General features: G+C 44.2%; 1 protein-coding gene across 3 annotated transcripts in view; it reads left to right on the forward strand.

Moving 5' to 3' along the window:
- Window positions 1-14729, forward strand: part of LOC115460553 (zona pellucida sperm-binding protein 3-like) — a 46112-nt gene that overhangs the window by 28098 nt on the left and 3285 nt on the right. For all 3 annotated transcript variants that reach the window (XM_030190319.1, XM_030190316.1, XM_030190318.1), the window contains exons 6-7: window positions 2934-3045; window positions 8350-8548. In XM_030190319.1, coding sequence (XP_030046179.1) covers window positions 2934-3045; window positions 8350-8548 — 311 coding nt within the window. The remainder of the gene's footprint in view (window positions 1-2933; window positions 3046-8349; window positions 8549-14729) is intronic.

Here is a 14729-nt window from a genome sequence, read left to right on the forward strand (position 1 = left end):
CCAATAATTTATTTTGTCTTTAGTGGAAAAATCAAAGGTTTCAGATAATAAAATAAGTTGCAGTTGAGTTCACCCGCACGCCACCCTTAGGCTCTAAAATATCAACAACTGGAACTTCCCATTTGAAGGAAATTAGGTTTCAGCACATCAGTCCAATATCTGTTTCTGGAGAGCAAATATAGATCCAGGCAGTGGCACTTCTTCTAATAGAACACAGACCCTCCGGGATCCAGTTTTAGGGTTGTCCCCCAAATCCTCACTTAAGGATCAGTAAAAACCCCACTGATCCTGCCACCTCCTGCCTGAGTTCCTTATTGCAGTTATCCAAAAGAGGTGTACTGGCTTAGCTCATAGGAGCACCCTAGCACTGCGGATGAGGAAATCCACTGTACCAAGACAGGAAACTCTCCAAGCTGTAATATTTATACTTTTGGATTTGCCTGATTTGTGAGACAAGTTGAAACTTTGCCTTTCCAGGGTTGAAGGATTCCCGACAGTAACTTCTGAAAAACAATCAACTTTTGTAACTGGTAGTCACTAGGTATCGCAACATTTAGAATACGTCAGTTTAAAATCAGTATACATGTCGCTACGTAAATATCCTCTAAAATGGTGATAAACTTCTGCCCTCTTGGCAAGACATTTCAGCATTCTAATATGGATCATCCAAGGGTGTTAAATGTAGTGAGATGGGCCACCTCAGCAAGTTAACAGTATGGTTTCCAACTATGGACAACTTCTATAGAACAGAAGGGGTTCACCTCGCACAATCCAGTGTGTTGGTACTATAATTTCATGGTGGAGTGAGTTTTTTTTTAAATACCTGTATCTTCTGCTTAGCTGTAGGTTAATATACATCAGTTTCAGGGTGGTTCTAATGGGGGCACAGTTGAAAGGATTAACTCATTTGATAGAGCTGAAGTCTAGATACTAACCTGCTGTAGCAGTGGTCTAATAAGACACCTTGGTTTTCTCCAGTGCTTGTCACCAGCCCATCCCTTCTGCTTTAGCTGAGTGGTACAAGGTTTACAGCAGGACATTATAAGGAGGAGGAGCTGATATGCTGGAAGTAGTTCCTGACAGAATGGACACTTTTTTGAATATTTCTTCTTGAGGTGGAGACTGATCCTATGACTGACTAGGATCTTGCGTTAGGACTTCAAAAATTGGAGAGCTGCGTGGGAACAGGGTTAGCAGGAATCCTGCGGGGGTCCAGCTAAAGTATCGTGCCAGGCCAGCCTACCTATCCTTGTGCCATGGTAATTATAATAGCACTAACAAATTAATGGATATGGTTGATAGCATTGAAATATAAGCACTCGGAGGGGAAGTTATGAACATGGGCTACTGTTAAGTTGGGTTATTTTAGCACAGGGGATGGAGGAGATTACCTGTAGGGACAGGAGAAATTTTTGTTCCCATACAACTCTACTTTAAATGTGCCCTTTGAGATGGTTGCACTATAATTCTAGTCAGTCTGGAGTTGTACACAGTTACTGCTTGACAGACTTGGTCCAGGTCAAGATCAGTATAACTTGAAGGAAAGGGGGCTGTTGGCAAACTAACCTACACTTTTATTTAAAAAAATGTATTACCTGTCCCATCCTATAATTCTAGGTAGTTTACAATCAACAATATATAACATCAAACTCAACATAACTACAAAACAATACCATAAATGTCAAATCAGAGACTTTGCATATTTCATGTAGTGATAAGAGCAAGCAACGCAGAAATGCCCAAAGCAGTAAAAGGCCTTAATTAAAAAAAAAAAATGCTTTCAGTTTTCCTCAACTGATTTACAGAGGTGACTTTTTTTTTTTATACAGTTCAAATGGAAAATATGGAGGAACAATATTCATTCAGCCTTATTGAACACAGAATATGGGCAGGTCTCTATCCTCAATTTGCAATTTGCTAATGAAACATTATTCAAGGCCTTGTGGATCAGAAATAATGTCTTGACTTTTTACTCCCATTGAATTGGTAGCCAGTGTAGATGTCTCTTCACCAGTACTTAACTCATTCCAGACTAGACATGGAATTCTGAACCAAAGGTTTACTAAATATACTTTAAACAAGACACTTGCAACCGAAGGCAAAAATTCAGTCTACTTAATGCCTAGGAAACTCCTTAACTCGGCTCTTGAATACCTTCCAGAACTGGATTGAACTCGCATGTGTTTCTTCTGGCTGCCCAGCCCTCTGTGCTCGGATCAGGACATGTGCTGCATTCTCTTCCAGGATTAATAGCTCGCTGCTGCTGCTCCTCTAATCCCTAGATGCGATCTCTCTCCTCTGTTACCTTGTGCACTGGATTTACCCAGATACTGGTTCAGTGGCCTGGCTAGCCGAAGACTTTTCTCTTTACCGTATGGTACAATGGCCAGAGAACCAAAGATCAGCAACACCCTTAAGGCTTGTGTTGTATAGCAGTCCAATTTCCCACCAAAATAGGCCTTACTATTACCTCACTGGTCCAAAAAAAAACCTCCCTGATCTGGAAACAGCATAGGTCGGTGGTTCTCAAACCTAATCCTGGAGGCACCCCAGCCAGTCAGGTTTTCAGGATACCCCCCAATGAATATTCATATGAGAGATTTGTGTGCACTGCCGCCACTGCATGCAAATCGTCTCTCTCATGAATATTCATTGCGGATATCCTGAAAACCTGACTGGCTGGGGTGCCTCCAGGACCAGGTTTGGGAACCACTGGCCTAGGTACAAACGAGACTCAGTATAACACTTCAGCAGAGCTACTACAGGTCTCAGTCATTTATCTAATGCAGAACTTTAGAGATCTTTGCAGAATATGTAGGCAGCTTCTTGTCCACTCTTGCGCTTTGACTTGGTCCTTCATGAGCAGTTAAGCATGAGTTTTCATTCTTTATATGTAATAAGTAAAGCCAGTGTTGCTGCCTTGCTCTCTACAGGTGTCTGGTGGATGGGGTGCAGAGTCGCTCCAAGTTTGTCCGCCCACGGGGAGATGATTTTCTCCGCTTCCAGTTGGATGTTTTCACCTTTGCAAAGGCCCTGGACAAACAGGTATCTACACAAGACAAAACTGGCTGCTGTGTACTCCCACGTTTTCAGAATCCAGAATTTGCCCATGTAAAACATCTGACTGTGTTTTTTTTTTTTGTTACATTTGTACCCCGCGCTTTTTCCCACTCATGGCAGGGTCAATGCGGCAGGCAATGGAGGGTTAAGTGTCTTGCCCAGAGTCACAGGAGCTGCCTGTGCCGGGAATCAAACTCAGTTCCTCAGGACCAAAGTCCACCACCCTAACCACTAGGCCACTCCTCCACTGCTGCCAACACCCAGGAGAAAATGCAGAAAAGTATTTTAGAAATAAAAGCAAATTCACTTGTTAACATATGATGCAAAATTTAGTCAACTGCCTCAGGTTTGGAGCACCATAAAGTTGTTCCCCCCCCCCCCCAGGATGAAGGGAAGTGGAAGGCCCCACCCAAATTTAACACCAAGCCCATCTAAAATACCAGATCTGGCTGCACCACTGACTGGTACTCTTCTGTAGGTGCTGCCTTGCCTTGCTGTGCATTGCCTTGAGTGAATTCCATCAAAAAAGCGGTAAATAAATCCTAATACTATAAGTAAATTATTGCAGGTAGTTTTTCAAATGCCACATGGTGTGTCAAGTGTATGACTAATCAGCTTAATGGGTTGGTACCAGGCACAGCTGTGTGGTAGCAGGATGAAAAAAAGCAGAAGTTAGAGGTAGAATGGGGAGGGGGACAGATGTGGTGCTGGGACAAGCCTGGAGAAGGGGAAGGCATGTTATTGCCTATGGCTAATGTATGTAATTTGCAGTCTAAATTCTTTTGCACTGACTTTCTGGGACACCAAAAGTGGAGCCTAAATAGTCCATTAGGAATCCTGATTTAATTGAAAATTTCAAGAAAATTTGAATTTTATAGTTGCCTACTGATGTAAACCAGATGTAAGCCAAGACTTGGGTTATTTTGAAAGTATTCTCTTATTGATTGTGTTAATGTATTAAGCTGGTTTTATTGGAATTTTTATTGTATGACTATTGTGTTTGTGCCTTTCGTGCTGCACCTCCAGAGTCTCTAATCAAGGTCAGCACTACTTACACAATACAATCCTCTCAACCGATATCTTAAGAGCTGGACAGCGGATAAAACTTAATTAGACTGAAACAAAGAAAAAAGGACCAGAGAAGCGCTTCTCAGGGTTAACACTGGTTTATTTAATTATCCAGAGATTAGGATAAAAAAAAATTAAGACGATAGTCATAGAAATAGTCTAGGATATGACAGAAATGAGAACATATATAGAAATGGAAATTACAATAGAAAGTGGGAGCAGGACATTCTTTCAAACTCCCTGGCTTGGGAGCCAAAAGAGATGTACACTGCCCAACCTCCTATCTGACACAGAAATATTATATAGGGTTTCTTTTCCCTTACAAGACAAAAGGGGAGCACAAGAAGGGGGAAGGGTTTCTTCTTACCCCCTTAATTAGCATCTTAAAGTCAGGCAGGATCTCCTGACAATAAAGAAATATATAGCATCTGTTTATATTTCCTTTTGAAGATGCATTTGGTCTGTTGTCCAAATGTTTTGGACCACAGCCTGCTTCCTTATAGAGGTGTTAGGTTTCTCTAGTCAATAGAACTATTGCTATTGACTCCAGGGATCAGGGAGATAGTGTTTGAATTGTTCTAGGCAGAGAAGGAAATAAGGTGTTACCTGGTTCATGGTTGTAAAAGGGTAATTCTCTCCTGGATAGTAGCCTTACTTCCAAGGGCATGGGAAAGTTTCTGTCTCCTGGCCATATTCAATGGGAGAGATTCTCCCCCTTCTGCAATATTTTCTTATCCAGTCCTGACTACAGGATTTCTATCTCTCTCTCTCCTCTGTCAGCCCTGCTCCCTACACCTGGAACTTCCTTTGATCTGCATCCTAAAAGTCTCTCAAAGGCTAATAAACACATTCATGTAAACAGCAAATGGATTGTCTTTCACTTGCTTGGTCGGAGGAAGGTGGGGGTACTTGCTCCACCTGGTCTGCTTAATATCATTGTAATTTACAGAAAAAAAGATTTCCCCTTCTCGTCTGTACATTAATTCATAGATATTAGATACTTAGCAGCACTGAAACTGCTTGGTTCAGGCTTTCATAAGTACAAAGTACACCTCCACCAACAATTGCATTCTTATTGCAACCCACTTTGAACCTGATGGTTAAGCAGGATATAAATGCTGGAATTTCAGTGAGATTTATGATAAAATACTCACTATTAAATTCCAGCATTTATATGTTGACTTTTGAAACAAATGAGTTTATTTTATTTGTTGCATTTGTATCCCACCTTATCCCACCTCTTTGCAGGCTGAATTAGTTTAGCTTTATGGAATAACATAAGCAGGTGATGTTTGATTAAAGGCAGCACAAAGTATTCCAAGTTTAGTAACTTGATAGGAAAACAATAGTTCAAGCATTCATATAATCCTTCACACCAGGATTGAGCAAATGTTGACAAATATCGGAATATATAAGTGAAACACAAAAGCATTCAAAGACCGCTTCACGGGAAGAGGGTGGGCTAGGTTAGGTGAAACTCTTTTAAGAGACAGAGCTGGGTGGGTGATAGAGGGTGACAAAGCAATATAATTTTATGGTTTCTAGTAGGCTAGAAAACCTAGATCTTAAGCCCTGTATGGGTGTCGAAATATTTTATCATTTTGACTTCAAAGATCTTATATTCTGGATTCTTTATTTCCTTAGTATTCTCACCACAAAATCACTATTGGTGTTCTGGTTTTGTAAAGTGCTGTCCCACAGAGGTGACATCCTGGTTGGCATGGTTATGCTTCATACGATGTCTATGTAGATTAAATCTCATCTTTAGCATCTGGCTTGTTTCTCCAATACAGCACCCTTCACATTTTTTGCATTGAATGATATATACCGCATGTGAAGGATCCCCTTATGCTGAATGTTTTACCCATGTGAATGACTCTGAGATCCTGTGAAATGTTTGGCACAGTTTGCAGTTGGACTGCAGGGATGTCGCGCTTTTTTTTTTTTGGAGCTATCTGGAGCTTTTCATTAGTTTTGGTGGCTGTCGGAAGGCCAGCACAGGTTGGGCTGTGAATCTTTCAGTGGTTCATCTGCCTGGAATAGTGGTTGTAGATCTTTTGATTCTTCTAGTTCTGGATTGTATGTCACTACAAGGGGATTCTCTGTGGCTTTCTTTTGAACTGCAATATATTTTCTCAGGGTATTTTAGAAGATGCAATATTCTTGGAGCTTATTTTGGGGTTGTAGCCTTTTTGTTTGAAGGATTCAGTCAAGATTTTGACGTTTCTCTCTCTTGGGGCAGAGCAGATATGATGGTATCTAGAGGCTTGGCTGGGTGTAATGGATTTTTTTATATGTGAAGGGCAGAAGCTGGAGTTGTGGAGGTAGGTGCATCTGTAGGTTTCCTGTATAAAGCCATTGCTGATGGAAACTGGTGTCTAGAAAGTTGACTTTTTTTTTTCCTCTGGGGAATAGTCAATTTTGAATTTGATTGTAGGATGGTATGTATTGAAAGAATTGTAAAATTGTTTTGATCCTCTTCTTTCTCAGTCCAAATCATAAAAATGTCATCAATATACCAGTAGTATTTTAGGGGGTTAGTCTGATGTGTATTTAAATATGTCTTCCAGTTCTGCCAATCCAGGAACTTAAGACCTTTTTTGAAATCAAAATGATGAAATATTTTGATAATCACCACACAGGACTTAACAAAGATCTTGGTTTTCTATCCCACTAAAAACCATAAAATTATACTGCTTTGTCACCTCTTATCAGTCATCTATCTCCCCTGTCTCTCACCCACCCAGCTCTCTGTTTATCGCCTAACCCACCCCTCCCTCTTACCTTGAGACTGTCATTGGAATGCTTTTGTGTTTGACTTAGTCTGATATTTAACACTGGCTCATTTCTGATCTGAAAGGTTACCTTCGAAACCTAATCAAAAAAAGTATCCTTTTCTTTTTTGTTTTTGTTTTGTTTTGTATTTATTGCCCTAACTGTTAACCAATGTAGTTCTTTTCAGCAATGGCAAAAGATATTACACTTTTTCCATTTAAAATCAGCCTGGCCACTGAGTTCTGGAGTAATTGAAGTTTCTTCATACTACTTGCTCAGTGGCTGGATAGGGTTAGAAAAGTAGTATATGCACAAAACACTAGCTCACGTTGGTAGGCAACTATTAAGTGAAAATTTCAAGAAAGCTAGAATTTTAATCAGGATTCCTAAAGGACTTTAGCAGAGGCGTAGCTAGGTGGAGCCACGGGAGCCTGGGCCACCGCAAATTTCATCCGGGCCCCTGGTTTTGCTGGCGGGGGTCCCCAACCCCCACCAGCCAAAGCCTTCAGCGCCAGTCTCCGGCACGCCGCGTTCCCTGCCCTCTTTCTTCCCTCTGATGTCCTGCACGTTCCTTTAAGTGAACTGAGTATGCTCAGTTTCACATAAAGGAGCATGCACGGGATGTCAGCAACAGAGAGCAGGGCAGCGAACGCAACTGTGCCAGAGACCGGCGCTGAAGAAGGCTTCGGCTGGTGGGGTTGGGGACCCCTGCCAGCAAAGGTGGTGAGGTGGCGGGGCAGCAGACTAAAATGTGGCCCCCTCCCACCATGAGGTCTGGCTACATACCTGCTATTTAGGGTTCTACTTTTGGTGTCCCAGAAAGTCGATGCAAACTAATTTAGACTACAAATTAAATACACTAGCCACAGGCAATACCCACAAAACATACCTTCCCTTTCTCCAGGCTTGTCCCAGCACCACTGCTGTCCCTCTCCCCATGCTGCTTTTTCATCCTTCTGTCACACAGCTGTGCCTAGTACCAACCCATGAGGCTGATTAGTCATACACTTCTGACACACCATGTGGCACTCGGAAAAACTACCTGCATTATTTTATTAGGATTTATTTACTGCCTTTTTTGATGGAATTCACTCAAGGCAATGTACAGCTAAGGGAAATGGATATCAGACTGAAAGAGTAGAGGGGAATGAGGTGCCACCGCTGGGTGGGCCTGTGCCTATCCAGGCCCCATCTATAGCTGTGCCACTGACCAGAGTCCCCCCAGCTATCTGACAGCTACAGTCACATACCCTGCCCCTATTTGATCCTCAGGTGCCTGATTGTATCTATCATGTCCTTGTGTGTTGCATGAACCGTGACACATGAAGCATGCCCACTGCCTTTTGTGTAGTTGAGATGTATCTTTTTGTTTTTGTTGAGCTTTACTGGAAAGGTGGGTTAGTAGAAATAACTGTAATGCTATAAGATGGTCTGTCTTGCTTTTAGATCATTCTGATCTGCCACCTGAAGGTGGTGAATGTTGACACTGCCATGACCCAGGCCAGGCTGAACAAAGCATGCTCGTATAATAGCTCCAGTGCTGCATTTTCCTCGGAGGAGCCCGGAGAGGACTGCTCATGCTGTAACTCTGCTGTAGGCTGCAGGGCCATGGAGAAGAGGAGACGCCGACAGCTGATGCTAACAGGCAAGTTTGAGCTGAAAGTCTTTGCCAGATATTCATTTAAAACTTTTTACTGCTCTCCAGAATTGAATAATCAACTTGTCATAATCTGAGGGGCGGAGGGAAACTAAATGTTAAATAGTGAAGAGAAAGGAGGGATGTGGAAAGATCAAAGTGTATCTAGAAATTAGAACAAGAAACATGGCAGGTAGGGCCAGCATTAAGGTGGGTTGCCCTGGACTCCTAGGCTACAAAGTGCTCCAAAGGAAACTAACACTCCTGAGGAAGACAGGAGTATACACATCCACGCCCTTTTCAGTAGCAGGTTCAGGCACCAAGGGGATTCACGTGAGAAGAGAGGCTGCTCGTGTGGCGTCGCACCCTTCTCCAAGTTGCCTTTGCCCATAGGCCCCGCGCAGATCGTTTTGAGTTGATGGCGCCGATCGCTACCGCTACTGGTAGCGATTAAGGGAGCAGGAGGACTCAATGCCAGCCGCCCAGCCTGAAGTGAGTCGTGTGGGGAGGGAAAGAGGAGAAACCACGGAGCGCTGCAAAGAAGAGAGACTGGTCTGGAGGAGGAGAAACTGCTGATCCTGCTGTTAACTTGTGGCTGGGGAATCTTAGCCTCACCAAGCCTCTTATACCGGGCGCTTATGGGAGTACAAAAGCAAATCATACTTCAGTAGGATAAGTCTTTCTTCATAATGTCGAGTTTCACACAAAAATTGCCTGATGTGACCACACTCACACATTACTAGGCTCCATTTTTATTTATTGCATTTGTATCCCACATTATCCCACCTCTTTGCAGGCTCAATGTGGCTTATTAGGGGTTCTACTAGTAATAAACCAATAAGAACAAATAAAATTTAAAAGGGCAACATAAAAATCTAAATCGGCTTATAGCACAGCACATCCCAATGAAAATCATAATGATCACATGCAAATCTGAGACTAGTCAAATATCCAAAATAAGCTGAAAAAGGTGCAATCAGTAAGCATTGCATTGAATCAAGTAGTTAACTCAGATGTTGAATTGTAGGCTGAATTGCTGCTGGGTGAATTTTCTTAACATGCAAATGGCAGCATCTAGTCTAGATGAAAATAACCAAAACAAGAGCTCAATGAGGGTTTAAACAAACCTAAACAAAATCGCTCCTCTAGTGCAAAAACAAGATTTCTAAAGAATAAGGAAAAGAAGCCTCAATCGTGGCTCAGCACATGACAGTGCTTAATGTCGCTTCAATTATAAGCTAAAAACAAAACCTCTTTTGTATTGTTGCATTGTGCAATCATTGAAACACCCTTTTTATGCATTGAACTGTATAAAAAGTTCTTTCGGATGGGCATTTCAGTGATTGCACTTAGGCCCAGATGCATTAAACTTTAATGACCCTTTAACGAAAAATTTTTGAACCGTGGCATGCATTAAAGGCCATTTTCCAACCACGGTAGCAGAAAACGGAATGCAGATGAGCAAATTGTGTAGAAACCCCATTGAAACGAGATGCATCAAAGTTTTCTGACTACCCTAACACAGGAAAACTGCCGGAAAGCTAACGACAGGTCTGTACCTGTCGTTAGGGCTATCCAACTAAAAACTTTAATGTAAAAAAAAAAAAAAAAGCAAGGGGGGCGAAAACGCGCACCAGGGGCATCTTTTATTGATGCCCAAGGTCACTGCTGCTCCCCGCTCCCCCTGCATCACTATAAAGTGAAAAAGAAAAAAAAGGTTTGGGAGGGTGCAAAGGCGCTCGTCAGGAGCATCCTTTATGGACGGCCTTCCCCCCCCCCCCCCCGCCCCCGCCCATGGTCGCCGCTGCTGCTCCCCGCTTCCTCCCCCAGCATTAAATAAAAACACAAAACAAAGCTCAAAGCTTTAGGAGCTCTGGCCCCCCTCCCTTCCTGTCTCTAAACTCTTTCTCCACACAGCTCCGCCTCCCTCCGCCCCCATACCCCACCCCCCTGCATTACCGGGCCCGTGCAGTGCCTCTCACCTCTGTATGAAGCAGGGGCGTATCTGGACTCCGGCGGTAGGGGGGGCCAGAGCCAGAGGGAGGGGGCACATTTTAGCCCCCACCGCCACCAATGACTCTCTCCACCCCCCTCCCGCCGCCAACCCTCCCCCGCTGCCGTTGCTTACTTTTGCTGGCGGGGGACCCCAACCCCCGCCAGCCGAGGTCTGCTTCCACCTGCCGCTGCCTTAAAAACTTCTTCAGCTGGCGGGGGACCCCAAACCCCCGCCAGCCGCCCCGCGGTGTTTAAAATTCATCTTCGGCCTCCGTGGCCGTGCTGCTGTGATAGGCGCTGTTGAAATCCACTTCGGAGTCTGACGTCGCAGCACGTACAACGTACAACGACGTCAGACTCTGAAGTGGATTTCAACAGCGCCTATCACAGCAGCACGGCCACGGAGGCCGAAGATGAATTTTAAACACCGCGGGGCGGGGGTTTGGGGTCCCCCGCCGGCTGAAGAAGAAGTTTTTAAGGCAGCGGCAGGTGGAAGCAGACCTCGGCTGGCGGGGGTTGGGGTCCCCCGCCAGCAAAAGTAACGGCAGCGGGGGAGGGTTGATGGCGGTAGGGGGGTCCAGGGCAAAATCTGCGGGGGCCCAGGCCCCTGAGGCCCCACGCAGATACGCCCCTGGTATGAAGGCGCTGCAGGGGCAAGAAGACCATCAGATCGCTGCAGTCTTCAGGACGTCTCTCTCCTACTCTGACCTGGCCCTGCCCCCGTCTGACATAAGAAACCTACGTCAGATGGGGGCGGGCCCAGGTCAGGGAAGATGGAGAAAGATGTCCTGAAGGAGGAGTGGAGGAGTGGCCTAGTAGTTAGGGTGGTGGACTTTGGTCCTGGGGAACTGAGTTCGATTCCCACTGCAGGCACAGGCAGCTCCTTGTGATTCTGGGCAAGTCACTTAACCCTCCATTGCCCCAGGTACAAATAAGTACCTGTATATAATATGTAAGCCGCATTGAGCCTGCCATGAGTGGGAAAGCGCGGGGTACAAATGTAACAAAAAAAAAAGTGTTGGTACGTTAAAAAAAAAAAGTGCCTATGGACGTCCTTTAAGGACGGCCTTCGCCCCTCCTCCCGCCCGAGGTCGCCGCTGCTCCCCGCTCCCCCCTGCATTAAAAAAATCGTGATTTTAGGCAGCCCCGGCCCCCCTCCCTTCCTTCCTCTCTTTCTAAACAGCTCCCACCATCCTCCGCCCCGTGCCCCGCCCTCGCAGCGCCTCTCACTTCTGTGTGAAGGCGCTGTGACGGCAAGAACAGCTGATCCTCTTCGCTGAAGAGTCTTCGGACGTCCCTCCTTTCGTCTAGGGTCCAACCTCGTTACTTACGTCAGACGAGGGCGGGCCCTGGATGAAAGGAGGGTCGTCCGAAGACTCTTCAGCGAAGAGGATCAGCTGTTCTTGCCATCGCAGCGCCTTCACACAGAGGTGAGAGGCGCTGCAAGGGCCCAGTAAGACGGAGGGGGGCCCGGTGGAGGGGGGAGCGGCAGCGATGACCTCAGGGGGGGCATGGGGGTGGGGCACAGGGCGGAGGATGGCGGGAGCTGTTTAGGAAGGAAGGGGGGCCGGGGCTGCCTAAAATCACGATTTTTTTTAATGCAGGGGGAGCAGGGAGCAGCGGCGACCTCGGGCGGGGGGCAAGGACGTGTTATGATGTCTGTATGACAGCTCCGGCCTTACCAACAGCTCTTACCACACGTTAAATATATCGCGGTAAATGAGTCAGTGCAGTCATCGGTATGGTTAGTGCATCCCGAATCATCCACATTACAATGGTAGTTACTCGTTTGTATTCCGTTTTCATTACGTGCTACCACCGTCGGAAAAAACTGTTTAGTGCATGCCACGGTTTACTACTTGTTCGTTAATGGCTCGTTATTGGCTCGTTAAAGTTTAGTGCATCTGGCCCTGAGACAGACTAAAGATCCATCAAGCCCAGCATCCTGTTTCCAACAGTGGCCAATCCAGGTCACAAATGCCTCGCAAGATCCAGAAAAAGTTCAATATATTTTATGGTGCTTATCCCAGAAATAAGCAGTGGATTTTCCCTGTCAATTTAATAATGGTCTACGGACTTTCCTTTAGGAAGCCATCCAGATCTTTTTAAAGCCCAATAAGCTAACTGCCTTTACCACATTCTCTGGCACCGAATTCCAGAGTTTAATTACATGCTGATTGAAGAAAAATTTTCTCCCGATTCATATTAAATGTACTACTTTGTAGCTTCGTCGCATGCCCCTAGTCCTAGTATTTTTGGAAAGAGTAAACAAACAATGTGTCTACCTGTTCCACGCCACTCATTATTTTATAGACTTCCAGCATATCTCCCCTCAGCTGTCTTTTCACTAGACACTTCAGCTTTTCCTCATAGGGAAGTCGTCCCATCCCCCTTTATCATTATCATTGCCCTTCTCTGTACCTCTTCTAATTCGTGTTTTTTTGAGATGTGGTGACCAGAATTGAACACAAGCTGAGCTGGGGGTGGGAGGCGGGGCTAGTGCTGGGCAGACTTCTACGGTCTGTGCCCTGAAAATGACAGATACAAATCAAGGTAAGGTATACACAAAAAGTAGCACATATTTAGTTTATCTTGTTGGGCAGACTGGATGGTCTGTGCAGGTCTTTTTCTGCCGTCATCTACTATGTTACTATGTTACAATATTCGAGGTGCAGTCGCACCATGGAGCGATACAAAGTTATTCTAACGTGCTCACTCTTGTTTTCCATTCCTTTCCTAATAATATCTAACATTCTATTTGCTTTCATAGCTACCGTAGCACACTGAGCAGAGGGTTTCAACGTATCTTTAATGATGATGCCGAGATCCCTTTCTTGGTCTGTGACTCCTAACGTGGAAACTTGCATGACATAGCTATAGTTCAGGTTCCTCTTTCCTACATGCATCACTTTGCACATGCTCACATTAAATGTCATCTGCCATTTGGATGTCTGTTCTCTTGTAATTTTTCACAATCCTCTCGCGATTTAACCACTTTGAATAACTGTGTCATCAGCAAATTTAATTACCTCACTAGTTACTCCCATCTCTATATCACTTATAAAAAGCAGCAGCCCCAGCACATACCCCTGGGGAATCCCACTATCTACCCTTCTCCATTGAGAATACTGACTACTTAACCTACTCTTTGTTTTCTATCCTTTTAACCAGTTTTTAATCCAGAATGGGACAGTACCTCCTATCCCATGACTCTCCAATTTCCTCTGGAGTCTTTCATGAGGTACTTTGTCAAACGCCTTCTGAAAATCCAGATACACAATATCAACCGGCATGCCTTTATCCACGTTTGTTCACCCTTCAAAGAAATGTAATAGATTGGTGAGGAAGCATTCCCATTCACTAAATCCATGTTGGCTTTGTCTTAAGCCATGCTTTGAATATGCTCTGTAATTTTGTTGTTTAATAGTCTCTACTATTTTGCCCAGCACCGACGTCGGGCTCACAAATCTATAATTTCCCAAATCCCCTCTGGAACCTTTTTTAAAAATCGGCGTTACATTGGCTACCCTTCAATCTTCTGGTACCAATCTCAATTTTAAAGATAAATTACATATTACTAACAATAGTTCAGCCAGTTCATTTTTCAATTCTATCAGTACTCTGGGATGAATACCATCCGGTCCAGGAGATTTGCTACTCTTTCAATTTGTCAAATTCCCCATTACATCCTCTAGGTTTATACAGATTTCATTCAGTTTCTTTGACTCGTCAGCTTTGTATATCATTTCTGGCACCGGTATCTTCCAAATCTTCCTCAGTGAAGACCGAAGCAAAGCATTCATTTAATCTCTCCGTTATGGCTTTGTATTACCTGATTACTCCTTTTACCCCTCGGTCATCTAGTAGTCCAACCGATTCTTTTGCCAGATTCTTGCTTTTAATATACCTTCCATGGCAAATCTCTGTGATGCAGAATTTGAAGACTAGGTTTTTAAAATCACCATGTTAAAGAGCAAATGGTTTTATAGAAGAGGTATTTTGATATTTTTTATCATTTGGAAGGACTTGGACACAGATTTTTATTGCTGATCCAGTTGTAAAACTTGTAAAAATTTTAGATATCCTCGATGGTAAGACTGATATTTATTGCAAACCAACTGATGTCAACAAGCTTCTGTATTATACAACCTGTCAGTACATCATTAAAACAGTCAGTTGTTAAGGTTGAAAATAT

The sequence above is a fragment of the Microcaecilia unicolor genome, chromosome 1 (assembly GCF_901765095.1).
Source record: "Microcaecilia unicolor chromosome 1, aMicUni1.1, whole genome shotgun sequence".
NCBI lineage: Eukaryota > Metazoa > Chordata > Amphibia > Gymnophiona > Siphonopidae > Microcaecilia > Microcaecilia unicolor.